Below are 21185 nucleotides of genomic sequence, written 5' to 3' on the forward strand. Positions count from 1 at the left end.
TATCCCCCGGCATCTATTTGATTGTGTAAGGGAGGTTTTCCTGATTTCAAATATATATATATAAAAACATGCAGTTCACTTCTTTAACCAGGATTAAATGACCGCACAGCACCGCTGCATTTGAATTGAGCGTTGTAAGTACATTTTCCCGTAAACTTCTCGATTTTCGTGAAATCTTTGTAGAACAGGTCCCTGCATGATTACCACCCGGTATAGTGGTTAATTTTGCAATAATATGGGGAGCTGCAAATCACTGACGAATTGTGATGAGGTGGTTTATGTATTTCAGTTTTTGTAGCATTCTGTATGTATACTATGTTCCTTATTGCACGGAGAGACGTTATTCCTCTTTGCTGTCTAATGGTACAGGTGTTACCATTCATGCAGGTAACATGCTTCTATTAATTAATCTTTTCCTGGGTTGTTTTTTGGGGATGCGGAAACTAATGAGATTATTATTATTATTATTATTATTATTATTATTAATAATAATAATAATAATAATAATAATAATAATAATATTTTCTAGATCTGTTCGATTTTAGAGTAAAGTCCTCGATTTGATACCGCACGAGTCAGCAGGAAACTTCTTAATTAGATGTAGATGTTTAGCGCTCTATATATAACGCTTTCAAAAATAACACAATAAAATTAAGTTCAATTAATTCTCACATGGATAACCTCCATAAGTCTCCATAATTATGACAAATAACGGCATCAGTATGTTTTGCATTACCGAAATTAATATCACTTTCTTCGCTCCCATAGTTGAAATTCCTTTTGAAACCAGTAAGTCTAATCACCTGGGTTGTGAACAGCTGTAATGGATCATTCAACTAACCAATAAGTTCACTGGTACATTGTAACACACAGTCTGCTGGTTAAAGTAGGACACCCAGTAAAAGTAACTGAAAATTTGGACCTCTTCTGAAGGATTATGGGCCTATTCATTTTTATATAAAAAGATAATGCTGAAATTTACTGAGCACTTTGTCAAATTCCTTTGTCATTACGATAAATTTCAGGAATTGTTGCCTGATATGTCCTTACAGTATGTTTGCCTGGTAATAGAGTGATTATACTGTATTGAACAGTTGTTGGGAATCAAATGTCAAATGTGCAGTTCAGTTGGGGGGTGGTTAGCTGGCTCACGTACTTCAAATCCCGAATTTCATAGTTAAGATTTTTCAAACAAAGTAGGCATTGCATTTTTTGATTAACATTATTAAGACTTGGGCATCCCAAGCATTCTGACCCTTGCCTGGTTCAGGGTGATGTAACTACAATTTATTTACACTAGGGTGACCAGATAATCCATGTCAGGGAGGACACTCTGAGCTAGGACAGGAATTGTAAATTACCATTTCAATTAAACTGACCTGGATTTCACTTGAGCACTAAGTTCTTGCTGTGTGCTGATTGGTCAGTCTCCTATAAGCATGCATGTGTCACTAATGCTAATGTAAAACAGCTGGATGAGTCTTTCAGTCAAGGAAACAAACCAGTCAAAGCACAAGAAGAGCTGAACTCTTTAGCCGAGCACAGGAGCCTTTTAATTTGGAAGTAGTTTGTAAAACCTGAAGTAGCTCAAAGTGTCCTCCCTGACATGGATTATCTGGTCACCCTAATTTACACTGACTAGATGTAATATACTAGTGTACACATGCATCCCAGTTCTGTATCTGTGTGTGAATATTTTTGTGGAAAAGGTTTGCTATCTTGAATTTTTGTGGTTTTGTGTTATAGATAATTAGTCTAATCTTGTAAAATTGCAGGCCAATTTTAAGCCTCCAGAATTGTAGCTATACTCCACCACTGTTTATCCTCCTAAGAGGGTTTCTTGCACTAGGTCGTATAGCTTGTGGTAAGCCAAAGTCAGAATGGGCACATTGCATATCTTATGCAGTAAGTCTGTATATTACCTGACAAAGAACATGCAGGAGAAGTGGATTTGACAAAAGTTAGCTGATCTGGTTTCAGAGGTATTAGCTAGCATGCGAGTGTATTTTTAGCTACCTGTGTGTAGTGTCACGGATTACAGATGTGTTATGACGTGTGTTATGCTTCTTACATACAAGTTTGGTTGCCTGTCTGTGCATCTTTGTGTGTTTGTGAGTGGGGGCACTGGAATAAGGGGGAAAGTGTATCCCCCGATATTAATTTGGTTTCACTCATGTCCTCCCTCCCCCCATACAAAAACAGACCTTTGCATTTTAAATGATTAAATCGTGTCGCCCTCAGTATCGAACTCTCTCCTCCATCATTGTTTTGAGTATAGGTCCTGCTACCATTGTGGGGCCATCGTGGACAAATTTAGGAAAAATGTCCTCACACAAATGGTAATGAAGGTGTTTTTAAAGTAAAATAATATGCAAAAAGTCTCTTTTTTTGGACTGGTTTGGTTGCAGCGGTGTCATCAGTCACATTAAAACAGTGACAGGACTGTGAATGTGTGTGGTTGCAGATGTGCAGGCTGCGATGAGGCGTCGCTTGTCTCACCAGGATGCGGGGGCCCTGCCGTCCTGCAGCAGCAGCCCCGAGGCCTCGCCCTGCAGCTGCGCATTGTACCACCGCTGCCTCTGCTGGAGCTGCTGCTGGTGAGTGACAGCAGGAAATTTGAGGGGAGGGACTTGGAGACGACCAAGGACAGGTGGGCTGCTCCAGAAATGACAACGTGGTTAAGCAGTGGACACCAGTGCACTGGTTCCTGCTTTAACGATGGCTTTGCCTCTTTCCCCCTGCTCATTGGCCAGTGATTCCCATTGAGACCGTAGTATTCTTTCCGAAGGGATCCTTGTAGGAATGGATTCGGATTGATGCTAGTATCTCTTTAAACAGCAACAGTTAATCAGAAATGCATTCTGAATAAAACACTGACCATCCCAGGGAAAGGGAAGATGAACATCTTACGTAAGATGAATATCTTACATTTCACATCAAATCAATGGCTTGTTTCATCTCCACATACACAGTCTCAAGCGCGCTTTTTACTCAGACTCACATAGAGCCCTTTCGATAAGCAGATGCTGCGGGATGAGTATACTGTGAGGATAAACATTCAGACCCGAAATGTATAAAATTATGTAGAAATCTAAAACAACGACCATTTCATTTAAAGTAGTTTGTCTAGGCAGATGTTTTTGTAACAGTGCAACAGAAACAATATTCTGTGCTTTGAATTCACAGCTGTGGCCTCTGGACACGGTTTACAGAGAAACCAGGGTCCTTTGGCTCAGTGCATGTAGACAAGGTTCTCTCCACAACATCTGTCACCATGTGTCGGCAGAGAGCCCGGAAGTCCTCCCTTCTATCCATTTTCTGAACCCGCTTGTCCAGTACAGGGTCACGGTGAGCCTGGGGCTCTTCCCAGGAACCACGGGGCACGAGGCAGAAATACTGGTGCCCCGCTGGGCAGACACTCACACTTTCGCTCACTAAGTACAATTCAGAAACATCAATCCGTCTGACTGCTTATGGGAGGAAACCAGCACAACAGAGGGACACAGGGGCAGGATTCCAGCCCCCAGTGAAACAATCATTCCACCATCTGTGTGTCTGTCGTGTGGCTTCACCAGTCTCTGACATTCCAGCTGTGGCTGCATGTGCACACAGGAGCTGACAGCTGTCCGCACATGTGTGTGTATCTGCTAGTCTAACATCAAGGAGCCGGGACCAGGCCTGCAGCAGGAGAGACTCCAACATGTCCTCTCTGGGAAGCCTGCAGAGGACTGATGAGAGGTAAAAATACACGCTCACACATGTCGGGTATACCTGTCCTTGTGGGGACCGCTCATTCACTTCTATGGGGAAAATGCCAGCGCTAACTATGACAACTTTAACCCCCACCCAGCCCTAACCATAACCATAAGTAACCAAACAAAATACAAGAGTTTTTGCATTTGTAGTTTTTTCATAGCAGTCATCGATTTTTATAGAAAACGGATATTTATCATGTTACGGGGACATTGTGTCCCCATAAGGATAGGTATACCCACTGACACATACACACATACACACACACAACTGCAGGGGAAAGTACTGTGCAAGCCTGCACTCATAACCACCCAAGCAAACCCTATCAACCTCCCACATGCAAATGATGATTGACATAGACCCGCTCCTACAGTATGAATATGATGTATCCTCCCATTTACAATAACCATGTAATCAGTCGGGGTTGCTGGGATCGGTGAGCATGTCCAGTTGGTGCAATTATATGAACGTTTTCCAGAGGTGGACATTTCAGGTCCTGAAAGTAAAAATCCAGACCAAGATTTTGTTTCAACCAAGTATGAAGTATGAAGAACCGAGTATGAAGAGTCACAGTCATAAACCACTCAACTGGTTGGCTGAGATTAGATCTTGGTCTGGATTTTTACTTTCTGGACATGAAATGTCCACCTCTGACATTTTCACTTGACCCACTTGTTCTTGGATTGTGCCCACAGAGGGCTAGGGGTCACATTTGAACTTGTAGCCCTAAAGGCGGTAATTCTTCTCAATGCTAGTTTAAAGAGTACAATCCTTATTGGGTTGCTGGACTAAGCATGTGACTATTTGTGTTTGCATCAGTGGCAGGCTGAGCTTGACTGAGGTGTCCTCCTGGGCCCTGTCCTTCACCGCGCTCATGGAGAGTCCTGCAGGCCGCCGTATCTTCATGGAGTTCTTGTGCTCCGAGCACAGTGACGAGAACATGCTCTTCTGGCAAGCGTGTGAGAGCCTGAAGACCGAGACCCGGCGGACAGCCATTGGAGAGAGGGCTAAGCAGATCTACCTGGATTACATCTCTATCCTCTCACCCAAGGAGGTGAAGTGCAACTTCTGGATTCCTGAACCACCACATTTGCATTTCACTGTTTTATCCCTTTTATATTTCAGTCGTTATCTTGAGTGACACAAGAAGTAGGGGAAAATATGCATCATTATTCATCAATATGGTTGCTCAGTTGTGTATAAACAGCATGGAAGTTCTGTATTTGATGTCATAATCACTGATCTATGACAAAAACAGGATGGCATCACCATAATGGCTTTTAGCGGGAGCAGAACGTAGCACAGTTGACCATTTGGTAATCAAAGAACTTAATGACATTTAGAATCATTGGCTATGTCGCTGCATTGATCCACAGGTCAGCATCGACGCCACAGTGCGGGAGACCATCAACGGTAACATGGCGGCACCTACAGTTCACATCTTTGATGACGCCCAGGCTCAGATTTATGCCCTAATGCACCGTGACTCCTACCCCAGGTTCCTTAACTCCTTACTCTACCAGTCCCTGCTGCAAAGCCTGGGACCTATAAGTCCAACTTCCAACACCTAGGGGTCAACAGTCTGCTGCAATCCCTGACAGCCAGCTGGTAGACCAGCCTCTACTTGGTGCAGATGACACTGTCACTGGTACTCGGTCAGGCAAAGGTCTTCTTATTGAGAACACTGCAGGAGAAATCCGTACAACTTAAGGGTTTATTTACCCTTGATCCATTTGTATTAGGATAAGTCTGCCAGACTTCAGATCTGAAAGGAGTTTCCAAAGCCTTCAAAGAAGGCTATCTGAAAGAGGTTTAATTAAGTTAGTTAGCTTACAAAGAACATGCAGCTGGTACAGCACTTTACAAGGATGTCTTTGGAGAGGATGCTGGAAAATGACCCATGTGCCCGGGCTTTGCAGAACTGTGAGTTCACATTTGTGCAAGAGGCAAATGGAATCAGATGTACCAAGAATAACAGAGATGACTCTGAGATGAGTCTCCCATATCTCTGACCTGTGGTATTCTAACAGTTCATTTTAAAGCCATCTGTGTCACAAGTGTCTTAAGTCACTGCACAATGTTTAATACTTGCCCAGTGATAGATTTTGTGTGGAAGGATGCTTTGAGGGTTACCCCCCACCATTGTACCTCTTGGTGGGTCTTCATTGCTGTAATTTTTCTTTGTGAAAAATTGTTCACAATTGTTCATTGTGAAAGTGGCTTCAGTAGGGGACCTCGACAGAAAGGTGTGATAGAAATGCTGTTGATTTTGTAATGTTGATATAAAGAAGCTTTTGTCTGGGTTCTTTTTTTTTTGTGGTGTAAATGTATGAGGTCTTTATAAATGCTGGGACACCCTATCAGGAGTTTTAGTTGTTATTTGGAATTGCTCTGTAAGAGAAAGGAATGTAACATTCTAGTTCTGGAATGGCGTGCCTGGGTTTTGTGGACGACTGGCTGCTTTTTTGAACACATTGTTTGACTTGTCGTGCTTGTTGCTGGCATCTTAGACTGACTGGAAAATAACAGACTGCATGAGAACTCTGTGTTTCTAACAGCGTGGTCCATACCATGAAATAAAAGAGCTTGATTTCCTGCTAGAATATGCTGTGTACCAGTACCCACACAGACACGCACACGGAATAGATTACGTAAGACGTGTATTTTTGGACATCATAATTTCAAAGGTGCTACCAATTGTGTTATTAAAACAACTTTGCTGCCTAAATATTTTTAGCAAAAATAGTGGATGGAGTATTATTCACAAATATATCAAGTTTCACAGTGATCTGTAGTTCAGCTGGACAATTGGCTGGTGACTGTGAAACTGTCACATACAGTTTACATGCACAATAACTGGTTAGAGCATAATTCATATTTCACTTTCCCTGAATGATCTAACAATTGAAGATGATACATGTGTCTAGGCCAGTGTTTTTCACCCTGGTCCTCGGAGACCCCCAAAAGTTCACGTTTTTGCAAAAATGTAGACTGACTGGCAGAGAGCTGGAAGGGAGCAAAAACATGGACCCTCCGGCAGTCCTCAGTGGTCTAGGCTGTTATTATTGAGGATGATAGTAAGTAAACATAGTTCACAAAAAAAACATCTAAAAAGAGCAAATATGGTGCTTGAGCAGTGTGCAGATATACTGCTGAATTATTAGAGAAAACATACAGTGTGGGTTTTTTTTTTATTAAATATGCTAAAAGTTCTCTAAAGGATTTAGCACAAAGTTAAACTGAAAGCATCATAGAATGAGTATGGAAAAACATTGACTAGAAGGCATGGAGGCCCAGTGGTTTGTACTGGACCCTCACACAGCTGGGGGTGTGGGTTTGGGTGGAGATTTCAGGTCCAGGGAGTACAAATCCAGACCAAGATTTTGTTTCAACCAACCGGTTGAGTACAAAGAGTCAGTCACACTTCTGCCTCCCATTACCCAAAAACATGTGGCTATGTAGGTGAATTGATGCTTATAAATTCTTAAGGTGTGAGCATGTGGCCAGCGGTGGACCAGTATCTCCTAGGAAGAGCCCCAAGCTCACCGTGACCCTCTACTGGATAAGCAGGTACAGAACATTGATAGAAGGGAGGACTTCTGAGCCCTCTGCCCACACAAGGTGACACATGTTGTGTAGAGAACCTCGTGCTACATGCATTGAGCCAAATGACTCTGGTTTCTCTATAAACTGTGTCTGATGTTATGTCTAAAATGTAGAGGCCACAGCTGTGAATTCCAAGCACAGAATCTTGTTTCTGCTGCACTGTTATGAAAACATCTGGACAAACTACTTTAAATAAAATGGTCTTTATTTGTTTCAGTTTTATACAAAATTTTTATACATTTCTGGTCTGATTATGATCCCCCCTGTTAAGGCATCTCTCTCGCAGTCTGCTCACACTGCGGCAGCCGTCCATCAGAATGACTAAGTGCATGTGAAGCCGAACCAGGCCTTTCCAAAGCCTTTGGGAAAATATGATCTTTGAAGGCATAATATTTGAATGTTTCTCTTTTTATATCCACTTCGTTGATTTAGACATTCAAGTTAAACAACTTTTAGGATAATGACATTTACAATGATATGAAAAGTGTTTTTCCTTCAACATTTGCAGTAACATATCGATTCACTCAACTTTACAATCATTGGACTAAAAATATTACCAAAAATACTCCAGAAATGGAATTCAAAGGTATTACCCAGTAAATTACATGCAGTGATCATAGAAATCTTTCATAGCCAGGTATAAATCCAAATTATGATTAACTACATCTTGTAAAATCATGCTGTATACTACATTTTTGCTATCCCCGACAGAAACAAATGTCCAGTGATTATTATTTCTGTGATCAGACTGAAGGCTTGATTTTCATCCTGTTGGTTTCTCATTAGCAAAACTGGGGGGGAAAAATGCACAACATTACCTGAGCGAAACATAAAATTGAACCTATGTTGATATCACAAGGGTAAACGATAACTCTGAAAGCAAGCAAAATGAACCATCCTTAACAGAACGGTGCCAATTTCGTGTGTGGCTCCAAAAAAAACACAAGATAAAATTGTGACAAAATCTACTCGGATCCTAAGTTGTAATAAGCCCTGAAGGTGACCTTACCTTCCAACGGTTCCCACACTCGTTGCACAACACAAAGGTAGTCATTGGCTCATCAGCACTGCGAGTCTGCACCTGTACAGGTACAGTACAGAGAGGAGCACAGGCTGAGTGGTGACGTCCCCCTCCAAGGATGGGACACAAGGCAATGGGCACCTTTAACTGGTCTTAGATTATTGGTGCTGAATAAAAGCACATGTAACACTTTGGGATAAATGTTTTTTAGATAGGTGAAATATTTTAAAATGTCAAGGCATGTCAGACTACCCCGAAAGTGGAAAAGAGGCCTCAGGCCCCAGGGGGTTAACATTCAACACCTTCATGGCAGTTAAGATAGACAGTAAGTGCTCATTCATTGATAAACTTAGAGATTACATAAAGTTGGAGGTGTTGGTAAGGGTAATACTAATAACACGTAACTATAAAAACCAAAGGTAACTGAATAAAATAAACGTGTGGCTCTGCAAGTTAGGATTCTATCCCTGTGATTAAAAGGCTGTTGGTTCAAATCATCGGGGTGGCAGAGTGATGTCACTATTGGGCCCTTGAGAAAGGCCCTTAACCCCAACTGCTCCAGGGACTGGCTGATCCCGCGTTCTCAATTGTATGTCACATTAAAAGCATCTGACAGATATAGAAGTAACATAAGACTAAGTGACTGACTGCTGGAGTAGGAGAGTGAGATCATAAGTGTCATCAGGCCTCCTTAGACACTCTGCAGGCTCAGTGAAAGCCCAGTTGGCGTCAGTTAAAAGCCCCCACCTGGTTGTATGTGCAGTTCTTCTTCTTGCACTTGCCACACTGTAGCAGGTCAGTGGTGGTGCCGCCAGTCTTGGCCATCTGATGCTCCCGGATGGCCTCCTGGGTCAAGGTGTTCCTCAGCTGCTTCAGCTCATCGCTGGCCATCTCCTAAGCAGATGGTTGTGATGTTTTCAACAGGGCTACACCCACCAGTGACACACTGAAGATTGTTACCCTTGTTCGTAGATAGCCGGTGTATGAGAAGGTGTGCCTGGTCTTCCAAAACTAATTTTTTAAAAACATGATCTTTGAATGACCAAGATCATCACAACCTGCCATTTCACCTGCTTGTCCTTGCTGATATCAGTGTCCAACGTACTCAAACTGTTATTCCCTGCAATAAGCAAACACTACTGAATATCTGTGATTCCTTAATTCACTCCTGTGCAGGGAAATCATGGAATGTGTTCTTGGATCCTCCACTGCTATCCAGGTACACATCATATCCGGGGATACTGACAATGGAGAAGATGAGCTGACAGGTGAAGCAGGCATGCTCACGCTTCACCATCACTTGGGACACCCCCTGTTTTCTTGCCTGCATGATGTCTAGCTCAGGCGGCGTCCCTCAGTCTCTCGCTACCCCCTGGAGGTGAAATACTCCTCTCTATGACCTGTGTCGCCCATCTCCGGCCCACAGACAATCTCCCATTGGCTCCTGGTGAAGATCTCGATTCTCGATGGGGCAGGTCTGATCGTTGATACCTCCACCCTCATCTATAACAGGTACTGTACATACTGATCATATTAATCTGCTCAAGCTGGTGTTAATAAATGTGAGGTTGTTGTCCAATTAGACTTTTATCCAGCATGACTTCCTCACCTAGTGCACTTTAGACTTTCTACTGGTAACTGAGACCTGCCTAAGACCTGGTTATTCAGACCCACTTGTTGAACTGTGCCCACCAGACGCTGTCTCTGTTTAACACCCCAAGGCTCCCTGGGTGTGGTGGGGGCTGACAGCGGTTTTTAAGAAGCAGGTTACTTATTGCCATCTGACTTAAGGCTGTTTTTGCAGTTTTGAAGTACAGCCAATTACAGTGGAATCTGTTAATCCTGTACAGTTGCCTTTCATATACCACCTACCTAATTCAAATAAGCATTCCATTGTATTCATTTACAGTTTCCTGTGGCTGATCATGCCAAGATTTTATAGTCCCGGAGTCCTAATTCTTGATTTCAGTATTCATATTTGCTGTCCTTCCAAACCTCTTGTTAGCAGATTTATAAATCTGACTGAATCAACTAACCTGACCCAGCATAATAGTGGCCCCACTCATGAACAAGGTCATGATCAGGACCTGGTACTGTCACCAGGGTCTCAGGATTCAAAACGTGGAAATAATAGATCCCTGTCTCTCAGATCATAGCTTTATTGTCTTTGAGATTTCCCTCCCTGTTATCCAGCCTATAACTGTCTTCCCTAGTTTCTGCTGTTGCAGTCTTAACCCTTTCACTGGTACTATGTTCCCCGTTGCTTTCATAGCGGCTCCACAGCTGAGAACCCTCCAGCCGATCTTGGTACTCAGGACCTTACCTCCCGTTTGAACACCTAGCTCCTGTTCCTTCATACTTAACACTGGGCTGCTTAAAGTAACAAAGCTTAAACTGACAGCCTTGGCTTAACAAAACGCTTAGAGCCCTAAGAAGAGAGTGTACAGAAGCTGAGTGTAAATGGAAGCAAGAGAAGCTTTAGATTTTGGATTTCCAGATATCAGAAAGCTATTAAAACAGCAAGAACAAAATACACATTTCATCTCCAAAAACAATCATAATCCAGAAGTCTCTCTTCTCCACAGTCAACTCTCTCACTTGCCCTCGTTTAAATATCACTTTTTAAAATTCTTCATAAACAGAGTAAAAAGCACAAAAGTAAATTTATCTCCCCCTCTGAAAGACCTTTCTGTGCTACTGTCCATGGCTGGTGTGACAATAAAGCCCCACTTTTCTTCAACTTTAAACTGGACGATGTTTAGGATAACCATGCATTTATTCTGATTTCAATTTCTTATATTCATCTACTAATCTTAATATCACCTTTCCTTAGTTCAATCTCTGCAAAGATTTTACAGCTTTTTATGATGTTTATTATCCTTGTGTCAGGCCGAAATAACAATGTTCATGTTTTAAAATGTTAAAATATTCAGTTTTTTTGCTAACCAACACTAAGTTAAGGGACAGTAAAACAGCCAAGTTTTGTTTAAATGCATCTGACTTTAAATGCATCTGACTTTATATCTCGCAATTGCGACTTAGTAAGTCAGAATTCTGACTTTATATGTCGCAATTGCGACTTTATATCTTCAATTAAAAGGACCTGGATTTCACTTAAGCATCGGTGTCATTTTAATGACAGAATCGTGTTGTCCAGTACACATACAACGATGCCCACCGATTATTTTTGCGCTTCAAACCATTTCATGATTTGTGCAAAATCGTGTTAATAGCCAATATTATAGGTGCTGTCAGCTGTAATGACATGGTGGTTTAGCATTTTGGGCTCATGGCGACTGATGCACACCCCTTTGTTTCCCAGATTGCTTTACGTACAAATCTTAATTAATTTCTGAATGTTTGAATGTATCCGTATAATGTGCAATGGGACAATACATGAATGGGTTAATAACTTTAAAACTAGACAAGACAGGCACTTCTAGTGAAGTGTGCTTTGATCAGTGGACTACAGGGAACAATGCACACCCCTTGGATTTTCAGAATAACTTTCTCTCTATCAGTTATTAATTATATATTGTATCCATATTACATGGCATAGGGGTAATGCACTAAAGGGTTAATAGCTCCGAAACAAAATGAATTGTGCATGGATCAGGGGAACCTGGGGGACAATGGACACCCCTTGGATTTTCAAGATCACGTTCTCTAAAACAGCTATTAATTAATACACTGTGTGCATATTACATGCCATAAGGGCAATGCACTAAAGGGTTAATTGCTCAGAAACAAAACGAGGCAGTCATGTCCTATGAAGTGTGCCTTGATCAGTGGAGTCAGGGGGCAATGCACACCCCTTGGATTTTCAAGATCACTTTCTGTCTAACAGTTTAATTATTAGGCTACATCATATCCATATTAGGCTACATGCCATTGCTCCATTTCATACATATTGACAGTTAATTGATAACACAAATTAATCCATAAGTAAGTTGTAAAGTGTGATTTAGGCAGTGCACCGTGGGACAAAGTAAATGTATCACAGCTGAATTGCTTGATTACATGTTTCGTAATCAGTGTGCATCGTTGTCTGTGTACTGGACAACACGATTCTGTCATTAAAAACGCCCCACCTTACTTCCGTGAAAAGTTATTAAAGCTAGAAACTTGTTTCGTGATACTAAGTCGCAATTGCAAGATATAAAGTCGCAATTGCGAGATTTAAAGTCAGAATTCTGACTTACTAAGTCGCAATTGCGAGATATAAAGTCGCAATTGCGAGATTTAAAGTCAGAATTCTGACTTACTAAGTCGCAATTGCGAGATATAAAGTCAGAATTCTGACTTACTAAGTCGCAATTGCGAGATATAAAGTCGGAATTCTGACTTACAGCTGACAGCACCTATAATATTAGCTATTAACACGATTTTGCACAAATCATGAAATGGTTTGAAGCGCAAAAATAATCGGTGGGCATCGTTGTATGTGTACTGGACAATACGATTCTGTCATTAAAATGACACCGATGCTTAAGTGAAATCCAGGTCCTTTTAATTGAAGATATAAAGTCGCAATTGCGACATATAAAGTCAGAATTCTGACTTACTAAGTCGCAATTGCGAGATATAAAGTCGCAATTGCGAGATTCCGTGGCTTATATTTTTTTTACCACCTGGCGGAAACGGGCTTCCATACTATGATGTAGCACTTCTCTCATAAATATTAACGAGACATCTCCTACCACCCTGCAAAAAGGAAATTTGCCGCCGCCCCGACCCACCCCACGCGCACGAGGCAACATGGCTGCGTCTACCAGCAGAGCTCCGGAGCCTCTGGAGAAACACGCAGCTCGCACACGGTCTTCCAAAGTTTGGGAATACTTCAGTCATGACACGTTTTCTGCATCTCTACTGTAGCTGACGTTAATGACGCTGTTTCAGCCGTTTTATACTTTCTGTTTACTTATTCTGTCATGTAAGAGTGAGACAAATGATCGTTTACGACTACTCTTACACACTGTAGCCTAAATCGTTCCTTACTCACTGAAGTAAGCTTAACTATAAGCTGCCTTTGCTAGTGTTTGTTAAAAACATGTTTCTCTAGTTATGAAATCATTCCATGTTTTAGCATCTATTTCAACATTAAAGTCAAATTCGTGTACTGAAATAATTAAGCAAAAACTATTGCAGTGATTATTAGCTTCAGTCTAAGAAATCCTATTGAATATCTTAAGATTTGCCTTTTTTGTTAATAATGCTCTTATGATTAAGGAATGTTTTAATAAATTGAAATGTTAATGAGAATTTCAGATTTATGTGTGTGTGGGTGAGAGGGTGAATTGTATTAAATAACTAACTTGAAAATAATTGCTTATCAATAAATTTATCATCAGATCAATTGAAAAAATAGTTGTTAGATTAGCCAAATAATCGGGAAAAAAAATAATAATCGCTAGATTAATCATTTAAAGAATAATGGTTTGTGACAGCACTAATCTCAACACCAAAGGGTAAGCGCCTGAAAGCTGTCTGTCATGTTTCTGTTGCCCAGATCTGCTCTTTCAACCTCGTCTCATTAGCCTCCCTTATTAAGATGTTTCTTGCATGTAGTGTACCGCCTTTACCCTTGATATTATATATTATATATATTTCAACCCCTGTATTAGCTTAGTCATTTCATCTTGTCTGTATTAGCTTAGTCATTTCATCTTGTTTGTTTGACTCATCTGCCGGCCCCTGGAGGATGGGCTCCCCCTTTGGGTCTGGTTCCTCCCAAGGTTTCTTCCTCTTAGGGAGTTTTTCCTTGCCACCGTTGCCTTTGGCTTACTCGTTGGGGGGTCCTTACGAGGCAGAAATGTAAAGCGCATTGAGACAATGTAATGTTGTGATAATGCGCTATATAAATAAAATTGAATTGAATTGAATACTTCTCTCTTAAAAGATGCAATTGACATAATTGGTCCCAGCATCTTCTCACTCATACATCCGGTACTTTTTTTTTTTACTTTTTACTTTTGTAAAAAAGCTAGATTATTAAGGACTTGTCTCACCCAAATAACAGACTGTTCAAACTTCTGCATTCAGGCAGAAGGTTCCAGGTCATTATGGCCAAGACGGAGAGACTCAGGAGGAGTTTCTCTCCCCAGGCGATTCGACTCCTCAATGAAGACATGCCACTCTCCCGGTCATAGTGTTATGGTTATTAGTTCAACCTGACACTGCACACTGCACTTTAACTGGCTATAAGCATTTCTTGCACAGTATTTTATTTCATCCTGTAATTTGTATATTCAAAATGACCAATTCTATCAAATATTGTAGAAAAAATTATTCTGTCTGTTCTACCGTGTGTGTGTATGTGTGTTTGTATACATATGTTAACAGTCTGATGTGTCCCCTTCTGTCAGTACTCCTTAACATTTTATGCTTCTTTGCTATCTGTATTTAAGTGATTTTCTCTTCTTTTATACCCCCTTTTTCAATCTTTATTTAGCATAATAATAATTAGAACTTTATTATTATCTTTTTTTTCCCTTTTTCCTTTCTTTTGGTGATTCTGTATAGCACATTGGTCAACGTTATTTTAAAATGTGCTTTACAAATGAATTTGACAGATTTTTGCCTCATCTAACAGGCAGTTTTGACACACCTATCCAGCCAACTGACTGTCTTCTGACTTCAGGGGAAAGTCATTCAATGAGAATGACTGAGCCACCATGCTGCTCCTTAAGTACCGGAATTGCTTCAGTGAACCTCTCCGGCTTGTTAAACAGGTTTTCATTTTCAGCTGAAGTACATAGAAACAGGAAATTGTAGCAGTATGGCATACTCCTCAAAACACAGTGTGAGGAATAGATAAGGCGTACTGTACCTCTGCGGTCATACTGGCGATGCGGCTGAGCTCAATGGCCCCCGCCAGGACGTTCTTGCGAAGGTCAGGGTTCTTGGGGTCCTTGAGGTTGCTGATGCGACTGCGCACACGGTTCTTATACTTCATGTCTGTGGCTTTAATCTCCTGGTAGATGTGTGTGGACGGGTAGAAAAAAGCTGAGCGCTAAGGGACTCTACACTTAAATAATGGAAAACTCTGCATCACCTTTTCTTAGAAGTAGATTTGCTTTGATTGTACAGATGGCCAGCTGCATAAAATTTAACCTTTGTGTCTAAGTCAACAATGCATCAAGCATTTTATACTGATTTTTAAAAGTATCTGTGCTTTGTAATATCTCTGATGGATCAAAATCAATATTTTGCACTTGCGTAACAAACAATTTTACCAGTAACACTATCACAGTTTTAACTTCCTTCCTCCCATCCACCCAACCATCCTCTACTGCTCATCTGGTTCCATGGTCTGGGGGCATCAGTCTAAGCAAAGATACCCAGCCCTCCTTCTCCTCAGCCACCTCCTGCAGCGGGATACCGAGGCGTTCCCAGGCCAGCCGATAGATATAATCTCATCAGTGAGTCCTGGGTTTGTCCTGGGGTCTCCTCCCAGTTAGACATGCCTGAAGCACCTCCTCAGGAAGGTGTCCAGGAGGCATCCTTGCCAGATGCCTGAACCACCTCAGCTGACTCCTTTCAATGTGGAGGAGCAACGGCTCTACACTGAGTCCCTCCCAAATGACTGAGGTCCTTTACCCTGTGTCTAAGGCTGAGCCCAGACAGCCTGCAGATTGAATCCACAATCTAGTTCTTTTGGTCACTGCTCAAAACTCGTGATCATGGGTGAGAGTAGGAACATAAATCAACCAGTAAATAGAAAGCTTTGTCTTCCAACTCAGTTCTCTCTTCACCGCCACTGACTGCTACAAAGTCTCCCTGCTAATTCTGCACCGTTCCACCTGTAAATCTCCAGTTCCATGTTTATATTAATAAGACCCTGAGATAGTTAATGGATTGTAACACCCCCCACGTGACCCCCGAGGGGCATGGTCATAGGTTGTAAGCTTTTTTGAAGTCCACAAAACACATGTAGACTGGCTGGGGAAACTCCCATGAACACTCCAAAATCCATGTGAAGGTAAAGAGCTTGTCCAGTGTTGTACCACCAGGATGAAAACCACATTGCTCATCCAAGGTTCAATCAATGGAGGGATTCTCATCTCCAGAACCCTGGCACAGACCTTCCCAGAGAGGATGATGAGTGTGATGCCTCTGAAGCTGGAACACACCTTCCAGTGGCCCTTCCAAAAGATTGGGACCGCTACCCCAGTCTGCCAATCCAGAGGCACTGTCCCCAATCTCCATGGACTGTTGAAGAGGGGTGTCAACGAAGACAGAACAAGAATGTCCACAGCCTTCAGGAACTCAGAGTGAAGCTCATCCACCCATGGAGCCTTACCACTGAGGAATTTGTTTAACCATCTAAGTGACCTCAGCCATAATGATGTATAAGTCCTCTAACTCAACTTCTTCCAAGGATGGTGTGTAAATGGAACTCAGAAAGTCCTCAAAGTGATCCAACTATATCTCCAGTTGGGTCAACAGCACACCATCCCTGCTGTAAACTGCCAGGGCTTCACTCCACTTGGCCTGTCAGCTGCCTCTGGGCTCCCAGAAGCTGACCAAACTCAGAAAGCCTCCTTCTTCAGCCTAAGCTCTCCTTTTACCACTGGTCACCACCACCGGCTTCTGGGGTTGCCACTGTGACAGGCACCAACAAGCTTATGGCCGCAGCCCTGCACAGCCACCTCAGCAAGTGAGGCACAGAATATGGCCCATTCAGGTTCAATGTATCCAGCCTCCCTCAGAATGTAAAAGTAGTACTGCTGGAGATATGAGTTGAAGATCTCCCGGACAGGGACCTATGCCAGATGCTCCCAGCACACTCTCACTATATGTGTGGGTGTACCAGGTCTACTCAGGTTCAGATTTGGAAGGCTGTTCTTCCCAATCACACCCCTTCAGGCTTCACTATCATTACCCACAATAACATTATAGTCCCCCAAGTAGAACTCCGGAGTTCCCAGAGGGGGCACCTTATTGCATTCCACACAAAGTCTCCAAGAATGCTGGATACTCTTAACTATTGCTCATTGCATAGGTACAGACCATTACCAGTAGACCCACACCAGTCCATTGCCTCTCAACCAGGGCAAATCCAGAGTGGAACAGAGACCAGCCCTTCTCTAGAGGTTTGGTTCCAGAGACCATGCTGTCTGTTGAGGTGAGCCTGACTACAGTACTGTATATCTAGTTGGTATCTCTCTACCTCCTGCACCAGCTCAGGCTCCTTTCCCACCAGATACGATACATTCCATGTCCCTATGGGGGTCTTTTCAGCTAGCAAACTTGCCAACTTTACCTGTTCCCATTGGGTTAACAGTCAAAGAGACTTTAATCCTGCCCACTATGGCCTTCAAGGCACTGCTCAGCCCAGCCATGATTGTGCAGTGTGAACTCTATACAGACCACTGGGGATAAAGGAAGAGCCTTCTTGGAGAAACACAGCAGCTCAGCCAAAGGATATGATATTCGATCTCTGCGGCCATGGAGTTGCAGTTGATGCCAAAATCCTTGTAGTCATCTGGGAAGAAAGGGGGCACATTTTGGCTTGTGGCTGTCACGTTCAGCTCCGAACGCTCGTCATGTGTGCCACGCCCCCTCATTACCTCCTGTCGAAACCTGATTTATCTCACCTGTTGCCTGTTACGTTTGCCTAGTCTCATGTATTTAGTCCTAGTCTCAGTCAGTGTACCCCAGATTTGTCATTGTGATGTAGTGTCATGTTTGGTGTCCAGCCTCCATTTCCCTGTCTGTTCGTGGAACAAACCCCGTCTGTCCTTAGTCACGGCTCTGCGTAACTCCTTGACCGCCAGTTCACTTACCGAACGTGACAGTGGCAGCCATACAAGTAACAGATGTGAGTATTTCTGCTCTAAAGAGTGCTGCAATGCACCATCAGAGTATCCTTGTGTGAAGTGAAAAGCATTAAGACAGTATAGAACATCCCTATATTCATGGATGGTACCAGAAAGTGGCTTAAGAAAAGATCAGAGAATAAAGCACTATAAACTGTAACCTCTTTTAACACACAACAGCATGGTTCTGTACCCACCATCTGTGCGCAGCACGGCAGCCAGCATCTCGATGCATTTGTCACGAACCGAGTCCCCGGTCAGCAAGTGAGGGGGCAGTGGGCCACCCGTGGGACTGAAGGAAGGCGACACGGGGCTGGTCGGTGAGGTGGGTGTCTTTGGCGTCTCTGGTTTGACCTTACTGTTACCCCTGTAGACAGAAACCAGAGGGACGCTATCAACCATCTGCTGGATGCTGAGGATGATGGGATGGAATGCAGACAACATCTTATAAACACTGATCATACTCTGACTTAAAGTGAAGACCTTTGCCTATGTAAATGCATCGTGAAGGACTTTCACACATTTCTCGTACAAATCTCTGGTATAGTGCTCCAGTCTTTCTTTACAGCAATATTAAGCTTCTCTTGAAAATGGTTATCTTTGCTTCGTGCTGGTTTTTTTTTTCATTTTAATTAATTCCAACAATATTCTATTAAGTTGAGTTTGGGGCACTGCACTGCCTACAAACGTTCTGAGTCCATCTACTAACCGGGACTCAAACTGGGAGTCTATGCAATTTATAATGTGCATAATCACTTGGCTATCATTAGACATAGACGCTGACACAAAAGACTACTCAGAGAAGCCCAGAAACACTTCAAGCCAACAGTGCACACATACAACCCATAGAGCCACTGAATCACCTGTTGCTGCCATCAGGTCAAATAAAAAAATTGTAGCAGAAAATATACATAATATCACAGACAGGAATGCCCCTGATATACTTCTAATCTATTAGGATCAAACCGACTATGACTAGATGCTTGAACATAAATATTAACAAATGTTTCAATGTAAAAATAGATCAAGGGGGAACAGAACAGGAGACTACACACAGCTTTATGGATTTCTTATAACCCAGGGGCCACTGAATGTCCTGAGACGGCCAATGGCTACACTCCCTGTATAGGGTGACCCCAAATGACCAGGGAATCAGTCATGGCCCAGTAACCTTGCTCCTCAAATACAGGATGATCAGGCTACACCAGACAAGCGAGGAAGGCCTGGGCTTTGAGGGTAAATGGGGCTAAGCACATACCTGCTGAGGTTTCCAGTCTGGAGACTGATCCCCTGTCCTGGGGCTAATGCCTGTGCAAGGTCACTTGGTATAAGGAGTTCACCATGGTCTTCGAACTGTGAGGAGATGCCGCTATATGACCTACAGCCAGTGTTGGGCATTTCAGGTCCAGAAGCTACAAATCCAGACAAAGATTGTGCTTCTACCAACCAGTTGAGCATAAAGACTCACAGCCATAGAGTACTCACCTGATTGGTAGAAATAAAATCTTGGTCTGGATTTGTAGCGTCTGGACCCAAAATGCCCAACACTACCTACAGCTATTGTAAAATAAAGTTTGTTGCACCCCTGGTATGTCAGTGGTGGTTTCAGTTGTTTTAGTTGGCCTGCATTAACTCCAAAAGCACTACAAAGGACGCAACTTCTACTACTACATAAAGTATGGTTAGTGAATTACTGTTCATTACAATGTTTCAACAGTGATAATATGGTATCATAGCTGCAAGAACCATTGTCAGAGATGCACAATTGAAATATAACAGATTAATACTTATTTAGTTTTATTGTAAAAGGTCAATTAATGTGAGCTAATTTCCAGGAACTATTGTTTTGGGCTTGTCCAGGCTATGGTCAGGCTGACCCGACTGTGCAGCAGACAGCTGCTGAACTTGTGTCCCTGAACACGGACAGATGTGTCTGTGCCAAAATGTTTTGATTACTACTAGTCTGCATTTTTAAATACCACGTCTGTCTTGAACAATTTGCTTTTGCCTAATGGACTTGATAGCCATATGTTTGCAATATACTAACTGTGGACTTGATAGCCATATGTTTGCAATATACTAACTGTCTTGTATGTCACTTTAGCCCAAGGCATTTGCTAAATAAAGGAATGTAAATAACTGTATTTGACATGAAACTATGCATAGCAATCTGGTCACAGCACTGCGCTTGGTCTGTATATTTCTTAGCTCTGACAGAGAGGTGAAAACAATGTTAAAACTGGGAGCAGGACAGCTGCAGGCAGTAAGTGGTGCAGAATGTCATGCATGTCTGCAGACGGTTACGCATGCCCTGCGCTGGCATTTACTACAATAAACATTGCGCTCCTAAAATACTGGGGAATGTGCTGGCACACCAAGCAATGCAGGGGGGGTTCAAGGCAGGTGACGGTGGCAGGGTCGCACTGGAGGGGGTAACATACATCTCACTGCAGTCCGTAGATGGCTTCCGCTGTTGGGCTCCGGCAATCGGGGACTTGGGTCCCTGCGAATCCCTCCTAGGGAACACACAAAGACATGTATATTACATAAACACAAATGACACATTCCACATTTTAGTGACATGTGACTATCACATCCTTTTGGGTTAATGTAATGAGGTTACATTTAGAATATACCCAAAAATAATTGTGGAATGCAGTATGGCAAGATGGCAGCTTAAAAGTTTTAATCAGCCTATTAGCGGTGGGTACCAGGTTATAAAAATACATTAGAAATGCCAATTAGGCAGTCAGAGTTAAGGAGTTGTACATTAGAACTGGTCTTCAGATTACACTGGACTGATCATAACAACGCTAAGATGTACACTGACTGATATATTGAGTTTTTATTTGATCTGTCTATGCAGCTTTTTATAAATGTTACTCCCAGTTTTTTCCCTCCTTAATTTAGTCCAGCTGTCATCAAGTCTCAGCTGCTCACGTCCACCAGGGGGCTGGCGGCAGCTGTCGTGTCCCGCCTTCTTT

General features: G+C 42.5%; 2 protein-coding genes across 21 annotated transcripts in view; one reads left to right on the forward strand and one right to left on the reverse strand.

Moving 5' to 3' along the window:
- Nucleotides 1–7552, forward strand: LOC111841679 (regulator of G-protein signaling 20-like). Of its 4 annotated transcripts, XM_023807606.2 has the most exons (6): nt 1–134; nt 2465–2597; nt 3652–3738; nt 4573–4807; nt 5130–5166; nt 7243–7552. In XM_023807606.2, the coding sequence occupies exons 2-6, from the start codon at nt 2479–2481 to the stop codon at nt 7302–7304; spliced, it is 540 nt and encodes a 179-aa protein (XP_023663374.2). In that variant the 5' UTR covers nt 1–134; nt 2465–2478; the 3' UTR covers nt 7305–7552. The 4 variants fall into 4 exon arrangements, with proteins under 4 accessions (XP_023663374.2, XP_023663373.2, XP_072572458.1 ...); XM_023807605.2 differs by lacking the exon at nt 7243–7552 and having other exon boundaries at nt 5130–6719; XM_072716357.1 differs by lacking the exon at nt 7243–7552 and having other exon boundaries at nt 2503–2597; nt 3613–3738; nt 5130–6719.
- Nucleotides 7547–21185, reverse strand: part of tcea3 (transcription elongation factor A (SII), 3) — a 24825-nt gene continuing 11186 nt past the window's right edge. For all 17 annotated transcript variants that reach the window (XM_072716340.1, XM_072716348.1, XM_072716341.1 and 14 more), the window contains 7 exons: nt 20643–20717; nt 18399–18568; nt 17810–17867; nt 15210–15363; nt 9128–9274; nt 8369–8440; nt 7547–8150 (listed from right to left, as the gene is read on the reverse strand). In XM_072716340.1, the coding sequence (XP_072572441.1) occupies nt 8142–8150; nt 8369–8440; nt 9128–9274; nt 15210–15363; nt 17810–17867; nt 18399–18568; nt 20643–20717 (685 nt within the window). In that variant the 3' untranslated portion in view covers nt 7547–8141. The remainder of the gene's footprint in view (nt 8151–8368; nt 8441–9127; nt 9275–15209; nt 15364–17809; nt 17868–18398; nt 18569–20642; nt 20718–21185) is intronic.

The sequence above is a fragment of the Paramormyrops kingsleyae genome, chromosome 9 (assembly GCF_048594095.1).
Source record: "Paramormyrops kingsleyae isolate MSU_618 chromosome 9, PKINGS_0.4, whole genome shotgun sequence".
Classification (NCBI taxonomy): domain Eukaryota; kingdom Metazoa; phylum Chordata; class Actinopteri; order Osteoglossiformes; family Mormyridae; genus Paramormyrops; species Paramormyrops kingsleyae.

Excerpts from the sequence above, each read along its gene's own strand:
- LOC111841679 (XM_023807605.2), top strand. The coding sequence starts at position 2,479 with ATGAGGCGTCGCTTGTCTCACCAGGATGCGGGGGCCCTGCCGTCCTGC. Across the intron at positions 3,739-4,572 it reads CTGCAGAGGACTGATGAGAG|TGGCAGGCTGAGCTTGACTG; the intron begins GTAAAAATACAC and ends TGTTTGCATCAG. Across the intron at positions 4,808-5,129 it reads CTATCCTCTCACCCAAGGAG|GTCAGCATCGACGCCACAGT; the intron begins GTGAAGTGCAAC and ends ATTGATCCACAG.